A 19,285-nucleotide genomic window follows, 5' to 3' on the forward strand; every position below is an offset into this window, starting at 1 on the left:
TCTGGCATGTCTCGCACACCCAGGGGGTAACGTGCATCCCAGATTAAGAACCACCCACTGGCTTCATCCAATGCTGCCGAGAATTACGCACTGGCAGAAGGTCGTGTGACCGATTGTATGACGTGTCAAACAAAAATACTTAAACATTTCCACGTGAAGGGACAGATTCGTGGAGGCCGATTGTTTTTTGTATTTCGCGTTACTTCTGAGTTAAAACGAAACGATATATTTTTGTTATTCACAAAGTAAAGCCCGCCGAGCGAGCAGCTCTTTTCCCGAGGCGACCGAGCCACAGACGATAGCCCAGCGAAGGGGCTGCCATCATGGCACGAAGGGAAATTGTCGCAACCACACGACGATCTAAACGCGCGTTTCTAATTGGGAAAACAAACTGTGGGATGTGGATACAAATCCACGTGACCACGGGGGGAGAGAGAGAGAGAGAACACGCGCAAGTCAAAACATGCAACAGACGTCGGAGTCGGGATCGAATCCAAGACCTGTGATAACATCTGGCCACCGGGGCATATTCTCCACGGAGCGGATGATGATGATTGAGGTTTGTAACAAATTGCACTGGATTCTGAATGGGCATCTCAGCAGATGTACCGCAAACAGAATGCCGTCTCATTGTTCCTCACATGCTCACGACGATCAATAGAGTCCTCGATTCCCCATAACTTCTAAGGTGGCTGGAATTGACGCTTTACTCGCAATAACACCGCAGCCCACGATTCGTTAACAATACACAATTCGCCTCCTTCCCGTATCTGTCCCTCTACATAAAAAAAACACGTTCTTGTGTTTTTTAAACATCCCATCGGCTACAACGGCCTTTTGGGAGCGATATTTTTTTCACCCGCATTGATTCAACGCAAAGTTGCCCAGCCGCTTCGACAGCGTCGCGGTCTGCCCCGTTCGCGTTCTTCAGCGGTGATGTAGGAAGCATTTGGTGTGCGCACGACTCCGCCGCCTTTTCCACTCTTAGAATTCTGCCTCTCCTCCTCCTCCTCACCCTCATTCCCTCAGGAAGCTCCTCACAATTCCAGGAAACGCCTGCCCTTATCTCGCCTGTCCCCCACACACGCACACCGTGCATGCACGGGAAGTGTGTATGGGTTTCATTATATAATTACTCAGCCATTAGCACTTTGTGCACATTTGGCAGCGCATGCAACGGCAACTTACAATTACTGTACGGCACGCAAGAAGCGCTTGAAAATCAACTGCAATCTAGACCGTTGACGATCGCAACAAACCAATGCATTGTACGATTATTTATTTTGCTACTTATATTCTCCACAGCGACGCCAGTTATTACGTTGTGTTCTGTATTAGAGTTTTTGCATGAAACGAGGACCCACGTCAAACGGAGAGCGTCCTTGACGACAAACAAACAGGCAGCGCATCAGCATTGATTCAGCGAGCCCGACCCCGATGACGAGAGACGATGTCGAAACCGGTCCGGTTTGGTTGCATTAAACCGACGCTGCAAAAAAAATCATGGCACTCCCGAAAGGCCGTGCGGCCGATGCGATGTGTAAAACTGTTTAACGTTGTACTGTGTGTGGTGGTGGGGGCAGATTTGGGAAGGCGGCGTCGTTTGCTTGTTTATTCAACTCGCTCATTCACACTGCAGCCTCCACAGGTGTAGAGCAGCAGGCGGGGAGCAGGCGGGGAGCAGAGGTGAGAGATGAGCTCGTGAGGATGGCAGCGTTGGTGAGCAAAGCCCAACACGTCAAGCGGCTAGCAACAAACATCACTATTCAATTTGTGATTGACACACGTGTTGATTTGATAAATATTATGAGAGCTTGGGAAAAGAGACGACGGAAAGGGAAGAAGCAGGAAGAGAAGTTAGGTGACCTGCAGTGTGGCGAGTGGGTGGGTGGTAGTGTGTGAATGAGTGGGTGGGTGTGTTGTTATATTTGGATTTTTACCCTTTTATCTGCCAACAAAACTGACACCTTTTTTTACAATGAGTCATGTTTGCATTGACCACAATACCTCCGGTCAGAATGCAAACAAAAAACACAACTCTGATAATATATGCACTGTCCTTGAAATTGATTGGTCCACACCCGAGGCAACTTTTCTTAGAGCCTAGTCTCACATGGTGTTGGACCAGATGACGCCAAAAGGCACACAATTCAAAGACAATGCACCATCAGAGTATGAGAGCTCGGGGTAAAAAAGGTGTCAGTTTTATTGCCAGATAAAAGGGTAAAAAAACAATTATCATATTTTGCTACTGGCAAAGGAGGTTCCAATGGAGTGTGTTGTTGTTGTGACCTGCAGTGTGGTGAGTGGGTGGGTGGTAGTGTGTGTATGAGTGGGTGGCTGAGTGTGTTGTTGTGACCTGCAGTTGTTGGTGGTTGAACAAAGTGTGGATGAGATGGAAGTCAGTGTCTGGTCGACCAAGTCCTCAAGATGGGTAGAGGAATCGAGTGAAGTTCATGGGAAAAGTGACCATGCAGGTAACGACAGAAGAGTGATGAGGTGACTGAACGCTGGTCAGCGAGTGACTGTAGTGACTCGGCAAGAGCTGGGTCATCGTATGGAGATGGCGTAGGCAGATGGAGAGACGCGCGCACGAGGTCGTGCAACGTGGACGCGCGCGGGAGGCCGTGCGGCGAGTTCGCGAGTCTCACTCGAACCGCGCTGTGGCGGCGGCAGCAGCAGCACCGTGTCAGTTTTCATTTTTATTTTTTCACCAAATTCACAGAGGCAGGAAATCTACACACACGACTACGAACGACGACGACGTCATTTGGCCTCCTTCACCTTGCGGGCGGCTGCCTTCTCCTTGGCCTGCAAGCACACACACAAAGAAAAAGATCCCCCGTGTAGCCTTGGGGCAAAGTGCAGTGAGCGAGCAGCACCAATAAAGCCAGAAGGTCCGGAGAAGAGCCCAAAAGACAGCCAGCTCCTTCTGGTGAACATTCCTGTGGCCCCAGCATCATCATCATCGTCGTCGTCGTCAGCTGAAGAGGCAGGAGATCAAAGATACGTACAAGATTTAGCCCTGAGAGGAAACATCTCCATGCGATCCTGAGAGGCACCGTGGGGATAAATGACGACTCACGTACAATCACGCGTGTAGTTCACGTGCATCTGGCCAGGTTGCTCAGCGGTAGAGCGAGCTCCTCGCAAATGAAAAGGTCACAAGTTCAAATCCTGCTCAGGCATGGTTGACTCAGACCATCATCCCCTCTGGGATCGCGAAAATATGTATTGCTATGTGGGGAAATCAACAGTGGTTCTCCTACGAATCGACTCGCTCCCACCAACGGAACGTGGAATTTCCACCAACCGGTTCAGGGGCTGTAAAACGGGAGATCAGCACCGATGGCTCGCAATTCGTTTGAGCAGGAAGTCGCTGTGGCTTGAGAGTTCACATTTACGCATGCACGGACGGGGGAAACAGAGCTACACAATGCGTCGTGCGTCCCCGGGCGCGGCCAAACACGCACGCCCCGCCTCCGACATTCCTCTGCGCACAGAATCATCGTCCACAGCCAAGGCCACGCCGTTGTTCTGTTGCAGTGCCTACACAGACAGATCGCGCACGGGCAGCGATGGCGAAGCGCAACCTTGACTGGGCTTAGCCGAAAGCACGATATCCGGACGGCAGGGCGGCGGCACGCTGGCCTCGCAGGAACAACGGGGCCTGGGTTTCATTCCCGACCCGGGCGCCTTTCCGCGTGGAGTTCTAAGTTCTCCCCCTGTTCTGCACGGGTGTCCTCCAGGATCTCTGGTTTCCTCCCATAGCCAAACGCACAGACAGAATGTTACTGGCATTGACCCAACAGCCCAGTGTAGCATCAACTGCTGGATGAAGGCCTCCCAAAGACTCCACCACCTCTCGCGATCCTGCGATCTAAAGATCCGTCTAGCTCCTGCAGACGGCCTGGTTTCACCACTCCATCTCCGCGGTGGACGACCTCTTGGGCGCATTCCCTTTTTTAGCTGCCACTCAAGAGTTGGTTTCTACCCCCGGACGCTATCTCTCTTAGGCGTGACCCGTCTTCCCCCAAGTCCCCTGTCTTAGCGGTTTGTGTGATGACAGAAGCGGCGTACACGAGCGAGTACTCGCGGGCTGTCGAGCAGCGAGATAATTATTGCTTCGTGAATAACAAATGCGAGAATGAGTTTATCTTGCAAAAAGTGTAAGGCTAGAAGTGCAGAGGAGCAGCGGATCATGTGGTCAGGCCTGCATGCACGGTGAGGATTACACAACACGCACAGCAGCAGGGCACGGCTACCATCATGCCCTGCATGCACGTCATGTGATCGCCGCGCTGCTCATGATGCTCTCAGCCTTGTCCAGACCACCAGCTCGGAAGAGCTGAAAGCGCGACCCTCGAGTTGCCAAGGCCACGAGCTCAAAGAGTTGAGGAAATGTGGCCGTCGCTTCGGCCAGCAGTGAAACACAAGACACAGCTGGAGAATGGTGTTGTCCTCATTAGGACTCATCGGTAGAGTAGTTGTCAATAATCACTGCTGCCCTGTGGCTGTGGGAGCCCCGTATATGGAGGGGCCTGCAAGCATCGGGCCATGTCACTCATGCTAATCATTGTTAATAATGTATATGTAGTGGGAAAAAACACGAGTGGAGTGAGTGTGCTGGGAGGTGCCACCTTCTCCACCAGAGGCAGCAGCTGCTGTTGTTCTGCCAGGGTCTTGAGCAGCTCCATGATGAAGGGAAGATAGTTGTGCTTGCGGCGGACGTTTTCCACCTACAGCATAAACGGCGGCAATGCGTGATCACAGAGGCCTTTCCCATCTCTCACGAAGACAACGGTTCCCCTTGTAGCCCGCACAGACTGTTGGGGCACGGGCTGTTAGTGAGCACCTGTGAAGGCCAGGCCGGCACACGAGGGAGTGCTGTGGCCAGCACCACAATGCTGACATTTACGCACCGTACCAGGTACACATTAAAGGCCTAGTCGACCTGGGGGAGGCCCGGGAACTGTTCAGACATTTGTTACTGTCATTGGTTGCGAGCGGGAATCGAACTCGGGTGACTGGGTCCGTAGCGGAGTGCAGCGCTAACTACTGTGCCAACGCCCGCCCCGTACATGCACAACCGTCATTCGCCACTAAGTAGTGGTAACGTCACCACGGCGTTTGTGCCAGGCTATGTGCACTTTAAGAGGCACGTGAAGTGTCAAACACTCGTTGGCAGGTCACTGAACAGACCCAGGTACCATGGGTTGACTGACTGAGATGACTGACAGATGCAGCACCTGTGCCCCCTACTGTGCCAACTTGCTGTGTTTTAGCCACCCGGCGCTCTGCTCATTGTTGTGAGCGTTGCTCCTCTGCTCTCTATTGTTGCAGGATGGCAACTGCCTCCAACTACCCAGTAGCGCTCTTCACGAGCTTTTCCCAGAGGCTGATCTTGACACCGCTGGTACTTGTCATTGGCCAATTCACTCAGCTCCATATCCTCTCATACCACATCATTATATCTCTTCTCTAGCCCGTGCTGTGCACATTTACCCCCCTCTATTCGGACAAATAAAAGCTATTTAGGCATGTGGTGGCTGGGCATGCGTGCTACATGACCCAGCAAACACAGCCTCGCCTGCTCACTGATGGGACTGTGTCCAGTTTTTTCATGGATTTGTGAGATCCTCACACAATCCAGCCTGGTTTAACCCAGGATGGAGTGTAGGCAGGCCAGCCTGAATGTTTATAACCGGTGAAATTGTTCCATTAAGGAGGGTCCACGTTTCGCAAACAGAAAAGAGAGGGCATGACTGTGGCCGAGAAGACTCAAAGCGTTAGGCAGCCGATGAAAAGATGCCGCTCGACTGATTCGGAGTGAGACCTCCGTTGTCAAACCGGAGGTGGTCATAAGCACACTGCCCAGGTATGGAAACCTCTCCACTCTCTCCACAACTGCCCCATTACGTGTACACATGCACACATTTATGCACAAGCGCACGTGCGCACAAGCGTGCATGCATGCACAAGCGCAAAAGCACGCACATTCACGCACACACGTGCAGGAACACGCACACTCGCGTGCACTCAAGCGCACACACGTGCACACTCGCGTACCTTGTGTCGCTGCATCTTGAGGTTCTCCTCCTCGATGAGCAGCATGAGCTCGCTTGTCTCGGCCAGAGACCTCGCGCCTCCGCCCTCCCGCGCCTCGCCCTGCGGGGACGGCACCGGCCACGCTCTCTCCGTTCACTGCACAAGCAGACGCTTGGCAAGCGTCACCTTGGTGCGCGTGCATCGTAAACGTTCACGGAAGCAGCGTTCTAACGGCTCTACCTGAGCAATGATTGATCAATACACCCGCATGTATGCACGTTTTCAGTTTCATTCATTAAGTATAGCCCTGTGAGCCATTCGGCTCTTGAATCGGGTGCAACCGCAACAAACAAAAAACAAGAAAACATCTTCAAGTGACTATGCGCAAACAGTAAACACGTGCCATAAAGAGAGGAATTCGGTAAAAAATCTGCCTTTCAGGAGGGTCCTGCTAGGTCTTTGCATAAGGGGGCAATGTTGCTGCTGCGTGTAATCCAAATTGAGTAGTTTTCAGATGATCTTTCAGCACTAGGATGTTTGGCCAGTACCAGTCACCACATTGTGTTATTTTAGTCATGGGAAGAAACCAGAGAACCCGGAGTAAACCTTTGCAGAACAGGGGGAGACACAAGTGATCAATGAAAACTTTCCCAGCTTCAACGTTGTCAATACGGAAGTCACCGTGTGCACCCCCGCTCAGGCGTGATATCGCAAGGCAACGAGTGACCGGCAAGAAAACCAGTTTGCACTACGACTCGATCAGGATGCGGACACCACACTCTGTCTTCACTCACATTCTGTGTAGGTTCAACATCCAACACATTTGCATCTGTAATGCCGTATCCGTGGGTTTGTTTTATCCGTGCCAGGCCCCGTATAATCACGTGTTGAGTGCAAAGCGATGATCATGAAACCGGTTTGCGTGCAGATGCTGGGTAGATTTCTGCATCGCAGGATGGTGGGAGGTGGCGGCGGCTTGGGGAGGCCTCAGTTTAGCAGTGGACGAACCATCGCTGATGATGGTGTCATATTAATTATATATCACTCACAAGAGGTGAATGACACAGACAGATGAGAGGGAGTGGGTTCGCACCTGGGTGAGGCCGGCTTGGAGTTCCGCTATTCGGCGCTCGTAAATCATCCTCCGATCGGACACCACGGCCATGAGGCTGAACCGGATCTCCCCCTCCGTGTACCTGCACAGTAGACAATGTGTGTAATTATCACACGCATCACATTTCTAACGAGCAATCATTGGTGGGAGGGGGAGAGGAAGTACGGGAAAGCCTCACCGAGTCTCAAGACTCTCTTTCAGGAGGGTCCTGCAAAGTGTTTCACAATAGTGGGCGATGTTGCTTTGTAAAATTCCAATCGAGTAATTTGCAGGTAATTTTTTAGAGTTGGGATGTTTCGCCGATATCAGCTACATTGTGTGTTTTTTTTTAAGCTATGGGAGGGAACCGGAGAACCCAGAGGAGACCCATGCAGTGTTCAGGGGGAGAACATAGAAACCGAGTCAGGAACTGAACCCAGGCACGAGTGTTACCATCGCATCAAATGCTCGCAATGCTGCGAGGCGATTATGGGAAGATGCGCTTCTTGCCACGTCACGTGGACACTTTTAACTCAACTCTGGGCACGCGTGCCGCTGCCATGAGCCACTCCACAGCCAGGGGACGCGACACTGACCCACGACTGGAATCTCAAGGGCCAAACTCAATTGTAACGATGGTAATAATAATCTTTGCACATACGGCGTACTTGCTTAAATACCCGAGCATCGCATCTCAGCCATTCAAAGGGAACTCCCCCAAGCGGCAGCTATCCGTGTGCGGCACAAGGCGACTCGGCATCGGCCTGAAGGCGGCCATTAGTCTGCCAGCGGAGGGCGATGCTGCTACACACAATCGCAACCGAGAGAATTCGTGGGCAGTTTTTTTTTTCAGTTTGGGAAATTATGACCGTGACGTGGGCTCACAACGGCCTCATCGTTTTGGAGTCACTTGGCAGGATCTTGTCATTGGCCACTGTGAAGCAGATGCAGGGCCGTATTATCCAATAGGCACAGTAGGCACTGAAAAATAATTTGTTTGAATAAAAATATTGACAGATATATTGATATATTGACAGAGCAAGGATAGGCACAATGTATATAGAAAGAGGCAGGGCATATAAGCACCTTAATCCGGCCCTGAGAAGACGCGGCCCAGCTACCTGGGCCGCGTCACCCGAACCACACGCCCCGCCTGCAACCAGCCATGACACCACGGGGCTCAACGAGGTGTGCACCCCCCTCGCTCGTTTGTTTCCTAGACTTTTAACTCGCGTGATAATGATATCCTCGCCCAACCCACGTCTACAGTAGATTTGACCAAAATAACCACCTTCTGTGAAGCTATTTCCGGACTTGAACAGCTGTGTGAAATTACTAAAAATCAACAAACTGATTTGGGGTAAAAATAGAAATTACCAACGCTCCAGCTTATAACTATATATTTGTGTTCGCCTGTCAGCCAAAACCGCACACTGAAATCATGTCTAGAAACTAATTTGATCGGAACGAGAAGCCATACATCCCATGCAGCCCTAATGCCGAATTTTACGCTCGGTCATGTTGTGTCCATCAAGTCAACTTCGAACAATTCACGACCATTTGTAGTGGGGGCACAGGCCCTTGCACGGTTACTAACGGCGCTCGAATCATCACCGGCCGTCCACGGCTCGGCGAGCGGACGAAACTGGGGGCAGAATGAGCGAGGGAGGCACTGTTCGTCCGCTCTTCGCCCGCCGTAGACGCCGCTTGTGTTCGGGCCCTGCCGCAAGTCCAGGTGGCCCCCACTCGCCGACATTCCCTCTACAGCAGCCGACAACTGCACGGAGGCGGCGCAAGCATCGCCAAATTGGCCACGGCCCTACCGAAATCTGACGGAAGAGACTCCGCTACTCGTGGTCTCCACTACCCGCAGCCTCAGTCAACATTGCAGGCAGCAGCTGCTTAGGTCGCCCACATTGGTGCGTTCCTGTGGTTGGAGCAGACTGCCGCGGATTCCACACGACGCGTATTGACACTGAAGCGGCCTGCATGTCGGCGCGAGCGTGGCCTCGCCTCCTCACCTCTGAATTCGGCGCTCGATGACGGGTCGCACAGATTTTACCCAGTCCTCCTGGTCACAGGCGCCTGACAGAAACACACGCACGTTGCCACAGCTGGTGGGCAATCCAACTCAAGTGAAGACGGTGTGTTGCGCGGCAGCAGCCGGCGGTGATGCGTGTTGCTGACAGCAGAGATTGCTGCTCTGGCCAAAATGAACAAAATGCTAGCTCAAGGTGGGTGCGAACCGTCGATGAAACAAACCGGAGTGAAATCGACAAAGGAAAACGATTCCCGAAGAAATTCGACGAGATATTTAAAAGCGGAATCCAAGAAGAGTAAAGGTGAGAGACGCCATTCCCACACTGCCACGTTCCCAGCGCGACGCCTGCCGGCTCCTCCCATTGGCCGATGGAATTCACAGGAATGCGGACAGGAGGCCTAGCGCCAGAGCGAGGAGCGGCTCGCCATCGGAAGGTCACGAGGTCAAATCCTGCTTGGGGGGTTGACTCAGCCCATAGTTCCTCTCGGGCCGATAAAACGAGTACCACTCTTAGGGGAAGTCAATCCATCCTGTGGACGGATTCGCTCCTGCAGCAGGAATGTTGGACTTTCTTATCACTGGATAAGGGCTGCTGCAATGGAGATGTGAACCAATGTCTGAAGGCTCGTTTGAGCAGGAATCCACTTCTTGTCACTCATTGTTTTGCATCCAATGAAGCAACAGGTGTGTTACTTTGCATGTCCATAATGATAACAATCCAATTCCCCACCCCTGCCTTACCGCTGTATGAGTCACCGAATTGTATTTGAAATACTTTCTAAACATGCCGCCTTGCAGTCATAGACTCCGACTGTACAGCCAGGTGGCGGCGGTGGCCAAGCTGCTGCACGTGGCTGTCTATAATCCAGCACTATGGAGGCAGCAGCAGCGAGGGTTCGTAGACCACACAAGTGTCGTGAAGCCCCCTCCCCATTGGAGTTAAGGAGGTGCCATACCCTGATGCGCCAAGGTAAGGTAGTAGAGTACAGCAAAGTGTGGACTAATCTCCATCTGTTCCTTCTGTGTGGGATAGAGTGTTGCCCCCTCACGTATGTCGATGTTCTCCAGGTGCTCCGCTTGCCACGCACATGAATAAACACTCGTTACTTGGCTAAAAACATCTTAATATATAGAGGACAACAGAGCTTTGGCAATTGTTGGTAGCGCCGGCTCACCGCCTGGCTGCTGCTGCCTTTCAACTTGGTCTGCAGATCCTCAGCGATTGTAAGAGATGTGATTTCCATGAAGGTCGTGATATATAAAACTACACACGACGACGATGATTATTATTACAATTAGTGTTGCCCCCTCACACGTGTGGATTTTTTCTGGGTGCTCTGGTTTGTGGTCTCCCGTGCCCCCCGTACGAAACCTGTGAGCGTCCTCACAAATCCTAGAGCGGCGGTTTTCAATCAATCAACATTTATTGGTCGCATACACAGTGAAGCTGATGTTATAGCGGGTGCAGCGAAATGCTTGAGTTGTCAGCTCCACAACTTTTCAATAGAATGTCGAAGAAATAATCAACAAAAATGAAAAAAGAAATAATAAATAAAAAATCATGAAATATCCAAACGAATCCAATTACAAACCAAATAACACTGCAACAATAATCCAAATAACAAACTGTAAATATATGCATGGGATGAATGAACACAGAGATATGCTATGAATGATATGTACAACAATATATATTAGAGTTAGCTCTGTCGAGTATACGGTATGTAAATACGCTGTGTTTCATTTTGTGATGGACTCTGCACAAATGATGACATGTTCAGGTGGAACCGTCACAGCACGATAGACTGTTCCACCTGAAGACGGAAGCTTGTGTTGCCTCCGAAACGTCGTAATTTTTATTTTATTTTTATTTTACTTTTATTAATTAAATTTTTTTACCTACGTGACTTTACCGGAAAAAAACCTAAGAATATGAATCCTTGCAGTCACGAAAGCTTCAAATCTAGAATCTAAAACTTAAAGGTAACAAAGATAAGCTTTGGACGTACCCAGATCGATGGGCCCATCGCGAAGACCATCCAGCTCGTAGAGGCGACCTTGCTTGGGCACAAAGGCCACGAAGTGGAACGCGTCCTCGTCTTTGCCAGCTGCACGGCCATCCCACTCAAACATCTGCTGCCTGCGCCAACACCACGGGCATTTGCTCATCCGCGCCTCGCCACCAGGCCAGCGAGCGAGAACGCCTTCCACCGTTAGCATTATAACATGAGCCACCTTATTTCGTAACTATCACCGACCGATATGAAGTTCCACTTCGAGAGACCACGGATATGTACTCCGCATGCGCTTTGTTCACCGATCGTGCCCATCTCCCACGAGCCGAGCTCGTGGTGGCAACACGCCACCCTCTCTCTCGCCCAGCCATTCGAACGCCGTTCAACCTTTCTGACAGTCTATTGTGTATTTACGTTGATCTTCTTTCGCCACGTACGTAGCCAACCGTGCTAGCCATCTGTGCGAAGCCGCGTTTGACATTCGTGTTGCTTTACGCCACTGAAGTGTCTTGCGAGCAAAGACGTCGCGTCGCCGAGCCTGCTCTCGCTGCAATGCCGGTGACCCGCATCTGCACGCACCTGGCGAAGCTGTTGTGGACTTGGCGGATTGTGTCCGAGTTGCTCAGAGCCAGTCCCTTCATCTGCGCACGTCAACAAAAATCCACACGCACAGAAGCGCCACTTCCGTCACAAGCCAAAACAAACTATTATATTTTTAGATTTGAAGCTTTCGTGACTGCAGGAATCCATTCTCTCTGGTTCTTTCGGTAAAGTCACGTAGATAGAAAATTAATAGATCACGACGTTTCGATCGCAACACAAGCGACCATCTTCAGGTGAGAGAGAGAAAGCTACTGAAACAAGGTCTTATGTAGGCCCGAGATGCGTGCAGCCTCAGGGTAAGAGGGCGGGGCTAGAGATGGTCTCCCTGAGTCTGTGGAGGTGGCTATTGTATTGTGAGAGATCAGCATGTTAATGCACCCCACCACTCCTTGCCACATTCCTACCGTGTCAGCTGTCCTTACCGAGACACCGAATGTGGAAAGCTGCTTGTGTTGAACCAAAGCTGCTAAATTCATTCACTTCCAGAAGGTCTGTGTGTGGCTGATGGTATGACTAAAACATTATTTTATTTGTTAGGTGGAGAGGCAGATTATATGGGACGCAGCTTATCATCTGTTTGACTGTGAGGTGTTGTTCAGTTGGCGATGCATCAATTGATCAACACGTGTATCAGGTCACGTGTGTGTGTGGTACATCATCATCACGGCAAATATAAATTAAGCAGTTACACCCAGCCAAGTGGCTCGTTGGGAGAGTGATGGGCTCTCGCAAGGTCACGAGTTCAAATTCGGGGATTGATATAATGAGCACCACTCTATGGGGAAGCCATAAGTGGTTGTCCGATGAATAAAGACTTGCCCCGTCCATGGCAAGAGGAATTTCCACCACTGGCTCAGGAGATGAGCACCAACGGCGCCTCGTTTTGATTAGGAACTCTGGAATGTTCCTTTTTGTCGAATGGAACGAGATGACCAGACGAGATGGGAACATCGTGAAACAGAACAAAAGATAAGAGACGATGCAAACGAGGCATGCAGTATAACACGATAAATACGAGAGAGACAATACAAACAAGTTGGTACAAATTAGGCAGAGAGTATAAACAATACGAGACGAAATAATACACGCACGAGACACAATACATTGCTTCTTGAGTCAATACGTAGCTCTGAACAGCGAATAGCATCCTTCAGTGGGTCACACGAGACAGTACTGCAACATCGCCGGGCTGTGGTGGCTAAGCGCGTTGCCTGTAGTCCAGCACCGTGGAGGCAGCGAGGGTTGGTGGTTCACAACATGTTGTGACAGTTGAGGTGTCGTACCCTGGCTCGTCAGGAGATGGTAGTACAGCAAGTGTAGAGTAATCTCCAATGTTTATTTATATTCTCCACAACGATGCTAATGAGCATGTTTAGTAACGTATGGGTTCGAGTCTTGCCCCATTGAATGTGTGCGCATTCTCTGGGTGCTCCGCTCTCCTCCCAAATGTGTAAACAACTCATTGACTAAAATCAACTTAATACACAGAGAACCGTAGAGCTTCATGGGGGGTGAGCCTAGCACCGGCTCACCACGTGGCTACTGCTGCTGCCTTCCTACTCATCTGTGGTTCCTCCTCGTTCCTTCGAGCGATTCTCTCTTCGGCAGCGAGCCTATCCTGTACGGCGGTGGTGGTGGGGCGAGGCAACTCTAAATGGCTACAACTGTGACGACGGGGAATGAGGCCGGCTGGACTGCGCGCACGTGCATGGGCGCGTAGGGGCGAGTGGGCCGCGAGCTCACCGCCGAGTCGAAGCCGCTGGTGAAGTCGCGGAAGGAGGTGAGCGTGTGGCCCAGCGCGACATCGCCGTGCGTCACATTCAGCAGCACGCTCAGCAGCGCCTGCGTGGCGCACGCGTTGCTGATCACCTGAAACAAAGACAAAGACCCCCCATATAGCCTCAATAGACTGTTGGGGCAAGTGCTGTTAGCGAGCACCTATGAAGGCCGGAATGGTACACGAGGGGGTGGGTGGCCAACACCACGCCCGACCGCCTTTGTCTCCCAAGTCGATGTTTACACACCACACCAGGTACTCATGTGAGGCTGAGTCAGCCTAGGGGCGGCCCAGGACCAGTTCAAATAATCGTCACTGGTGTTGGCCGTGAGCGGGAATCGAACTCGGGTCGCCAGGTTCATAGCGCAGCGCACTAACCACTATACTACCGTTCGTCATTGCGTTGCTAATCACCTGTAACACATGCACGCACAGGCATTACAGGTGGCAGGGTGGCGGCGTAGTGGTAACGCTCAAGCCTCTCGGTAAGAAGGTCCCGAGTTTGATCCAAACTCAGGTGCCTTTCTGCGTGTAATTTGTATGTTGTCCCCCTGTTCTGCCGAGTGAATGAAAGTGAGTGTGCGAGTGTGTGTGCTAAGAGTGTTGGGAGCTGCGACATAGCGGTTAGCGCGTTGCGCTATGGACCAGCCGGCCCAAGTTCAATTCCCGCTCGTGGTCAACACCAGTGATGATGATATGAACTGGTCCTAGGCCTCCCCTAGGTTGACTCAGCATCAAATGAGTACCCGGTGCGGTGCGTAAACATCACCATTAGGGAAACAAAAGCGGCTGGGTGTGGTAATGGCCACCTACCCCCTCATGTGCCGTGACGGCCTTAATAGGTGCTTGCTAACAGCATTTGCCCCAACAGTCTGTTAAGGCTACACGGGGGATCTTTGTCTGTGTTGGTGTGAGTGGAGTTTGCGTGTGATCCCCGTGTTCAGCTTGTTTCCCCCGGGTTCTCTGGTTTCATCCCATAACCAACAAAAAACCCACAATGTAACTGCTGTTGGACAAATCTCCCAATGCTGACATGTTACCTGCAAATTACTCAATTGGGATCACACACAAAGCAGCAACATCGCCCTCTATCGCAAAGACTTTGCAGAAACCTTCCTGACACTGTATTGGGTGAACAGCGTTAAGAAGGGGGAGACCACATTCTGACGTACATCGCAAAAGTTCCTTGTGACCGATCTCCCAGGCGCTCCCCTGTAATGTCCTGCCCGCGCTGACTGCGGGGCACCGAGCACACCGTGTACCTGCTTGGCGAAGAAGAGTGTGTCGTTGCGCGAGTCGCGCACGATGGAGCCCTCCATCTCCTCCCCCGCGGTCCACTTGAACAGGAAGATCAAACCGTGCACCGGCCTGCAGCAACCAGAGTCGAGCGGGTCACGCCACCGGCTTACAAATGTTTACTCATATTTTACGTTTGAAGATTTTTGATGGCGGCGCAGTGGTGAGGTGTTAACTACCTCGCCTGGTATGCAGAAGTTCGTGGGTCCGATCCCAACCCTGACGCCTGTATATTTGGAGTTTGCTTGTTCTCCACGTGGTCACGTGGATTTTTCTCCAGGTTCTCCAGTTTTTCCCAACACATTTTGAAACATGCGTTTAGAGTGTTTGGCTGCTATAAATTTCGACATAAGCCACTTCGTTGGGCTATTATTTGTGGCCAGGTCGCTTCTGAAAAAGAGCTACATAGCTTCGATTTCCGACTTTGTGTGAAGTTTGTAGGTTTCCCCACCTGTTCTTCCGAGTGAGTGCAAGTATTTTTTTTTCATGTTCTCTCCCTGTTCTGCATAGTTTTCTCCAGGTTCTCCGGTTTCCTCCCATAGCTGAAAACCCCCAATGCAAATGGTATTGGCCAAACATCCCAATGCTGAAACACTCCTGCACATTACTCAATTGGGATCACACACAGCAGCAACATTGCCCACAACTTCAAAATCTTGGCAGGATCCTTCTGAAAGAGTCATGAGACTCACCGAGGCATTCTTGGGTAAACAAGCATATTAATAACAATTGTCAATATTGGGGTGTGCCCTATCAATTCAGGAATATTTGTTTGTCTCGTATTCACTGTCTCATGTGTTGTTAATTCCATCTCACTGCTTTGCATGATCTATTAGTCTCATGTAACAAAAGAAGATGTATTCACATCAACACAACTTGATAACACTAATACTCGCATTCAGGCACCGCGAAAGCGAGATGTTAACTCCCTCGCCTGGTATGCAGAAGGTCGTTGGTTCGATCCCAACCATGAGGCCTGTACATTTGGCGTTTGCATGTTCTTCCCGTGGTCGCGTGGACTTTTCTCCGGGTCCTCCGGTTTTCCCCTCCACATTCAGAATCAATGTATTCACGCGTTTAGACTATTTGGCTGCAATAAATGTCCACGTGATGAGCTACTCCGCTTCTGAAAAAGAGCTAAACAGCTCATATTCTTTGGGTGTTTCGGTAAAGTCACGTAGATAGGTTAAAAAAGTAATAAAATAAACCAAAAACTACGACGTTTCGATCGCAACACAAGCAATTGACATCAGGAGGACAAAAGCGATTTACAGCCTGCCCCCTTTTGTCCTCCTGATGACGACCACTTGCGTTGCCATCGAAATGTCGTAGTTTTTGTTTATTTTCATTATTTTTTGAACCTATCTACGTAAATTTACCGAAAGACCCAAACAATATTAATTCCTGCAGTCACGAAAGCTTTAAGTCAAGCTATATAGCTCAGTGGGCCTTATCTAGTAAAATAAACACAATATATTGCTTCAACGTAATCAAAAGTCTCGGCGCAGTTTTTTTTTTGCCCAGGGGATGCTCTAATGACAGATGTCCCTGTGTGGCACAAGGAAGCGCTGCACCGGCCTGCAAGTGGGCATTATCCTGCCAGTAGAGGGCGATGGTTGCTACGTGTATTTACACGAGTAATTTGCAGCACATCTTAAAACAATTTGGCAAAATGGTACCACGACGTGGGCCGGCATACGTCATGGGCTCTTCAACGTCCACTGTGAAGCAGATGTCGCGTGGTATTCTAAGGCTAATACGCCCGTGGTATTATCCGGGGCAGCCTGCTTGATTCGACGCGTTAACATTCCGCCACGTGCGGCGAATGTCCCGGCCGCTGGGCCGCATCCCCTCCCCGGTGCCACGCACGTGCCCGGGCGCGAGAATCGGTTTGCGCCGTGCCCGGAGGGACCGCGTGCGCAGGACCCACTTGAGTTTGCTGAAGCTCTCCTCCTCCAGGCTGTAAATCTCCTCCACCTGCGCCCCTTTACAGCCTGCACGCACAGATTCACACAGGCGTTACACTCCGTCAACAAGAAAGCATGAATTGCACGCGTCGATGTTCGTACCAACACAGCCGCGTACGCCGCCCCCGGGACGCCCGTGCGCACACCCATACACGTCCCTGCACGACCACGCTGCCACACGTCCACGCTCACACACCCACACAATGCGCCAGGCGGCTGTGGTGGCCACCCCCGGCAATGTGGCTGCCTGTAATCCGGCAGTGCAGGCAGCAGCGAGGGTCAGTGGATCACCGCACAAAAGACGTTAAACTCCCTTACCCTTGAGCGTCAAGGTGCCAAACCCTGGCTCGCTATCTATAGGGGATAGTGCGGCTCCGGGTTTCTCTCGCGTGAAAACAATCATTGGTTCTAAACAGCTTAATATGTTGAGGACCGCAGAACTTGAGGGTGGGGGGGGGATTTGGTTCTGGCTCATTGCGTGGCTGCCTTCCCGCTTGTCTGTTGTTCCTCCTTGTGTCTTCTCTCTCTGAGAGTGAGCGAACACTATGTCGAACCGTTACAAGTTGACATTGTTATATATGCCCACACTTGCACGCGCATCAACAAACCCTTGCATGACACATTCACACACCAGGCACATCCACACCCTCACGTACACTGCCATGTGAATACACATAAACACCCCAGCGCGCACAGAAAACAACACACAGCCTTCGCAGACTGTTGGGGAAAGTGCTGTTTGCAAGTAGCACCTATAAAGGTTGGCATGGTACACGAGGGGGTGGGTGGCCAGCCCCACGCCCGACCGTCTTTGTCTCCCCAGTGGCGATGCTTTTACACACCGCACCAGGTATTCATTTGAGGCTGAGTCGCCCTAGGGGAAGCCCAAGACCGGTTCAGATATCCGTCATTGGCGTTGGCCGTGAGCGGAAATTGAACTCGGGTCTCCGGGTTCGTAGATCAGCGCACTAACCGCTACACTAGCACACACCCCACATGCACACACACACATACCCACATGCACACACACACATACCCACATGCACACACACACATACCCACATGCACACACACACATACCCACATGCACACACACACATACCCACATGCACACACACACATACCCACATGCACACACACACATACCCACATGCACACACACATGCACGCACACACCCACATGCACACACACATACCCACATGCACACACACACATACCCACATGCACACACACACATACCCACATGCACACACACACATACCCACATGCACACACACATGCACGCACACACCCACATGCACACACACATACCCACATGCACACACACATGCACGCACACACCCACATGCACACACACATACCCACATGCACACACACACATACCCACATGCACACACACACCCCACATGCACACACACACACACACATACCCACATGCACACACACATGCACGCACACACATACCCACATGCACACACACATACCCACATGCACACACACATGCACGCACACACACACCCACATGCACGCACACACACCCACACGAACTGAAACCCACACACGCGGTTCACCACAAAGTGGCTGTGATGTCACCACGGCGTTTTTGCCATGCTTGGTGCACACTTTGGGGCCACGTGGAGTATCGAAGGCCCACTGGCAGGCCACGAAACAAATACATGTGTCATGGCTTGACTGACCGAGATGACTGGCAAGTTGCACCAACTGCACTCCCCACTCCCCCTACCGATTGTTGGGGCAAGTGCTGTTAGCGAGCACCTATGAAGGCCGGAACGGTACACAAGGGGGTGGGTGACCAGCACCACGCCCGACCGCCTTTGTCTCTCCAGTGGCGATGTTTACACATCGCACCAGGTACTCATTTGAGGCTGAGTCGCCCTAGGGGAGGCCCGGGTCCGGTTCAGATATTCGTCACCGGTGTTGGCCGTAAACGTCGAGCAGCGCGCTCACCACTGCGCCACCACTCCCCTTACTCACACAAACACACGTGCACACAAACACACGTGCACACAAACACACGTGCACACAAACACACGTGCACACAAACACACGTGCACACAAACACACGTGCACACAGCTCAGGGGTCGGCGTCGCGCCCCGAGCATGGAGAGGCGAGAGAGAGAGAGGAGAGGCGATAGAGAGGGAGGAGAGGGAGGCGAGAGAGGGAGGAAGGAGCCGGGAACTCGCGCACGCGGAGCAACTCAACACCGGCGCTCTGACACGCGGCTCGGCCCGGCCCGGATCGGCCCGGCCTGGCTCGGCACGCACCGAATCCCCGGATGAGCTCGGTGAAGACTCCGGGGTCGCTCTCAATGAGGCACCACTCGCCCGCGCTGCGGTCCGCCATGCCGCCTCCGCCTGGATGACACTCGCGATTCCCGCGACATCGATTCGCCCGGGTTCGTCGATTCCCACTCGCAAAACG

The 19,285-nt window shown here is 51.7% G+C and overlaps 1 protein-coding gene across 2 annotated transcripts; it reads right to left on the minus strand.

Moving 5' to 3' along the window:
- Window positions 1-2,689: 2,689 nt before the first annotated feature.
- Window positions 2,690-19,285, minus strand: UCHL5 (ubiquitin C-terminal hydrolase L5). Of its 2 annotated transcripts, XM_078595709.1 has the most exons (11): window positions 19,129-19,285; window positions 16,804-16,867; window positions 14,840-14,945; window positions 13,544-13,669; window positions 11,777-11,838; window positions 11,192-11,322; window positions 9,163-9,226; window positions 7,142-7,244; window positions 6,070-6,168; window positions 4,641-4,739; window positions 2,690-2,811 (listed from the first exon to the last, which is right to left on the minus strand). In XM_078595709.1, the coding sequence occupies exons 1-11, from the start codon at window positions 19,205-19,207 to the stop codon at window positions 2,767-2,769; spliced, it is 978 nt and encodes a 325-aa protein (XP_078451835.1). In that variant the 5' UTR covers window positions 19,208-19,285; the 3' UTR covers window positions 2,690-2,766. The 2 variants fall into 2 exon arrangements, with proteins under 2 accessions (XP_078451835.1, XP_078451836.1); XM_078595710.1 differs by lacking the exon at window positions 13,544-13,669.

The sequence above is a fragment of the Lampetra planeri genome, chromosome 6 (assembly GCF_965212315.1).
Source record: "Lampetra planeri chromosome 6, kcLamPlan1.2.h2, whole genome shotgun sequence".
Taxonomy (NCBI): domain Eukaryota; kingdom Metazoa; phylum Chordata; class Hyperoartia; order Petromyzontiformes; family Petromyzontidae; genus Lampetra; species Lampetra planeri.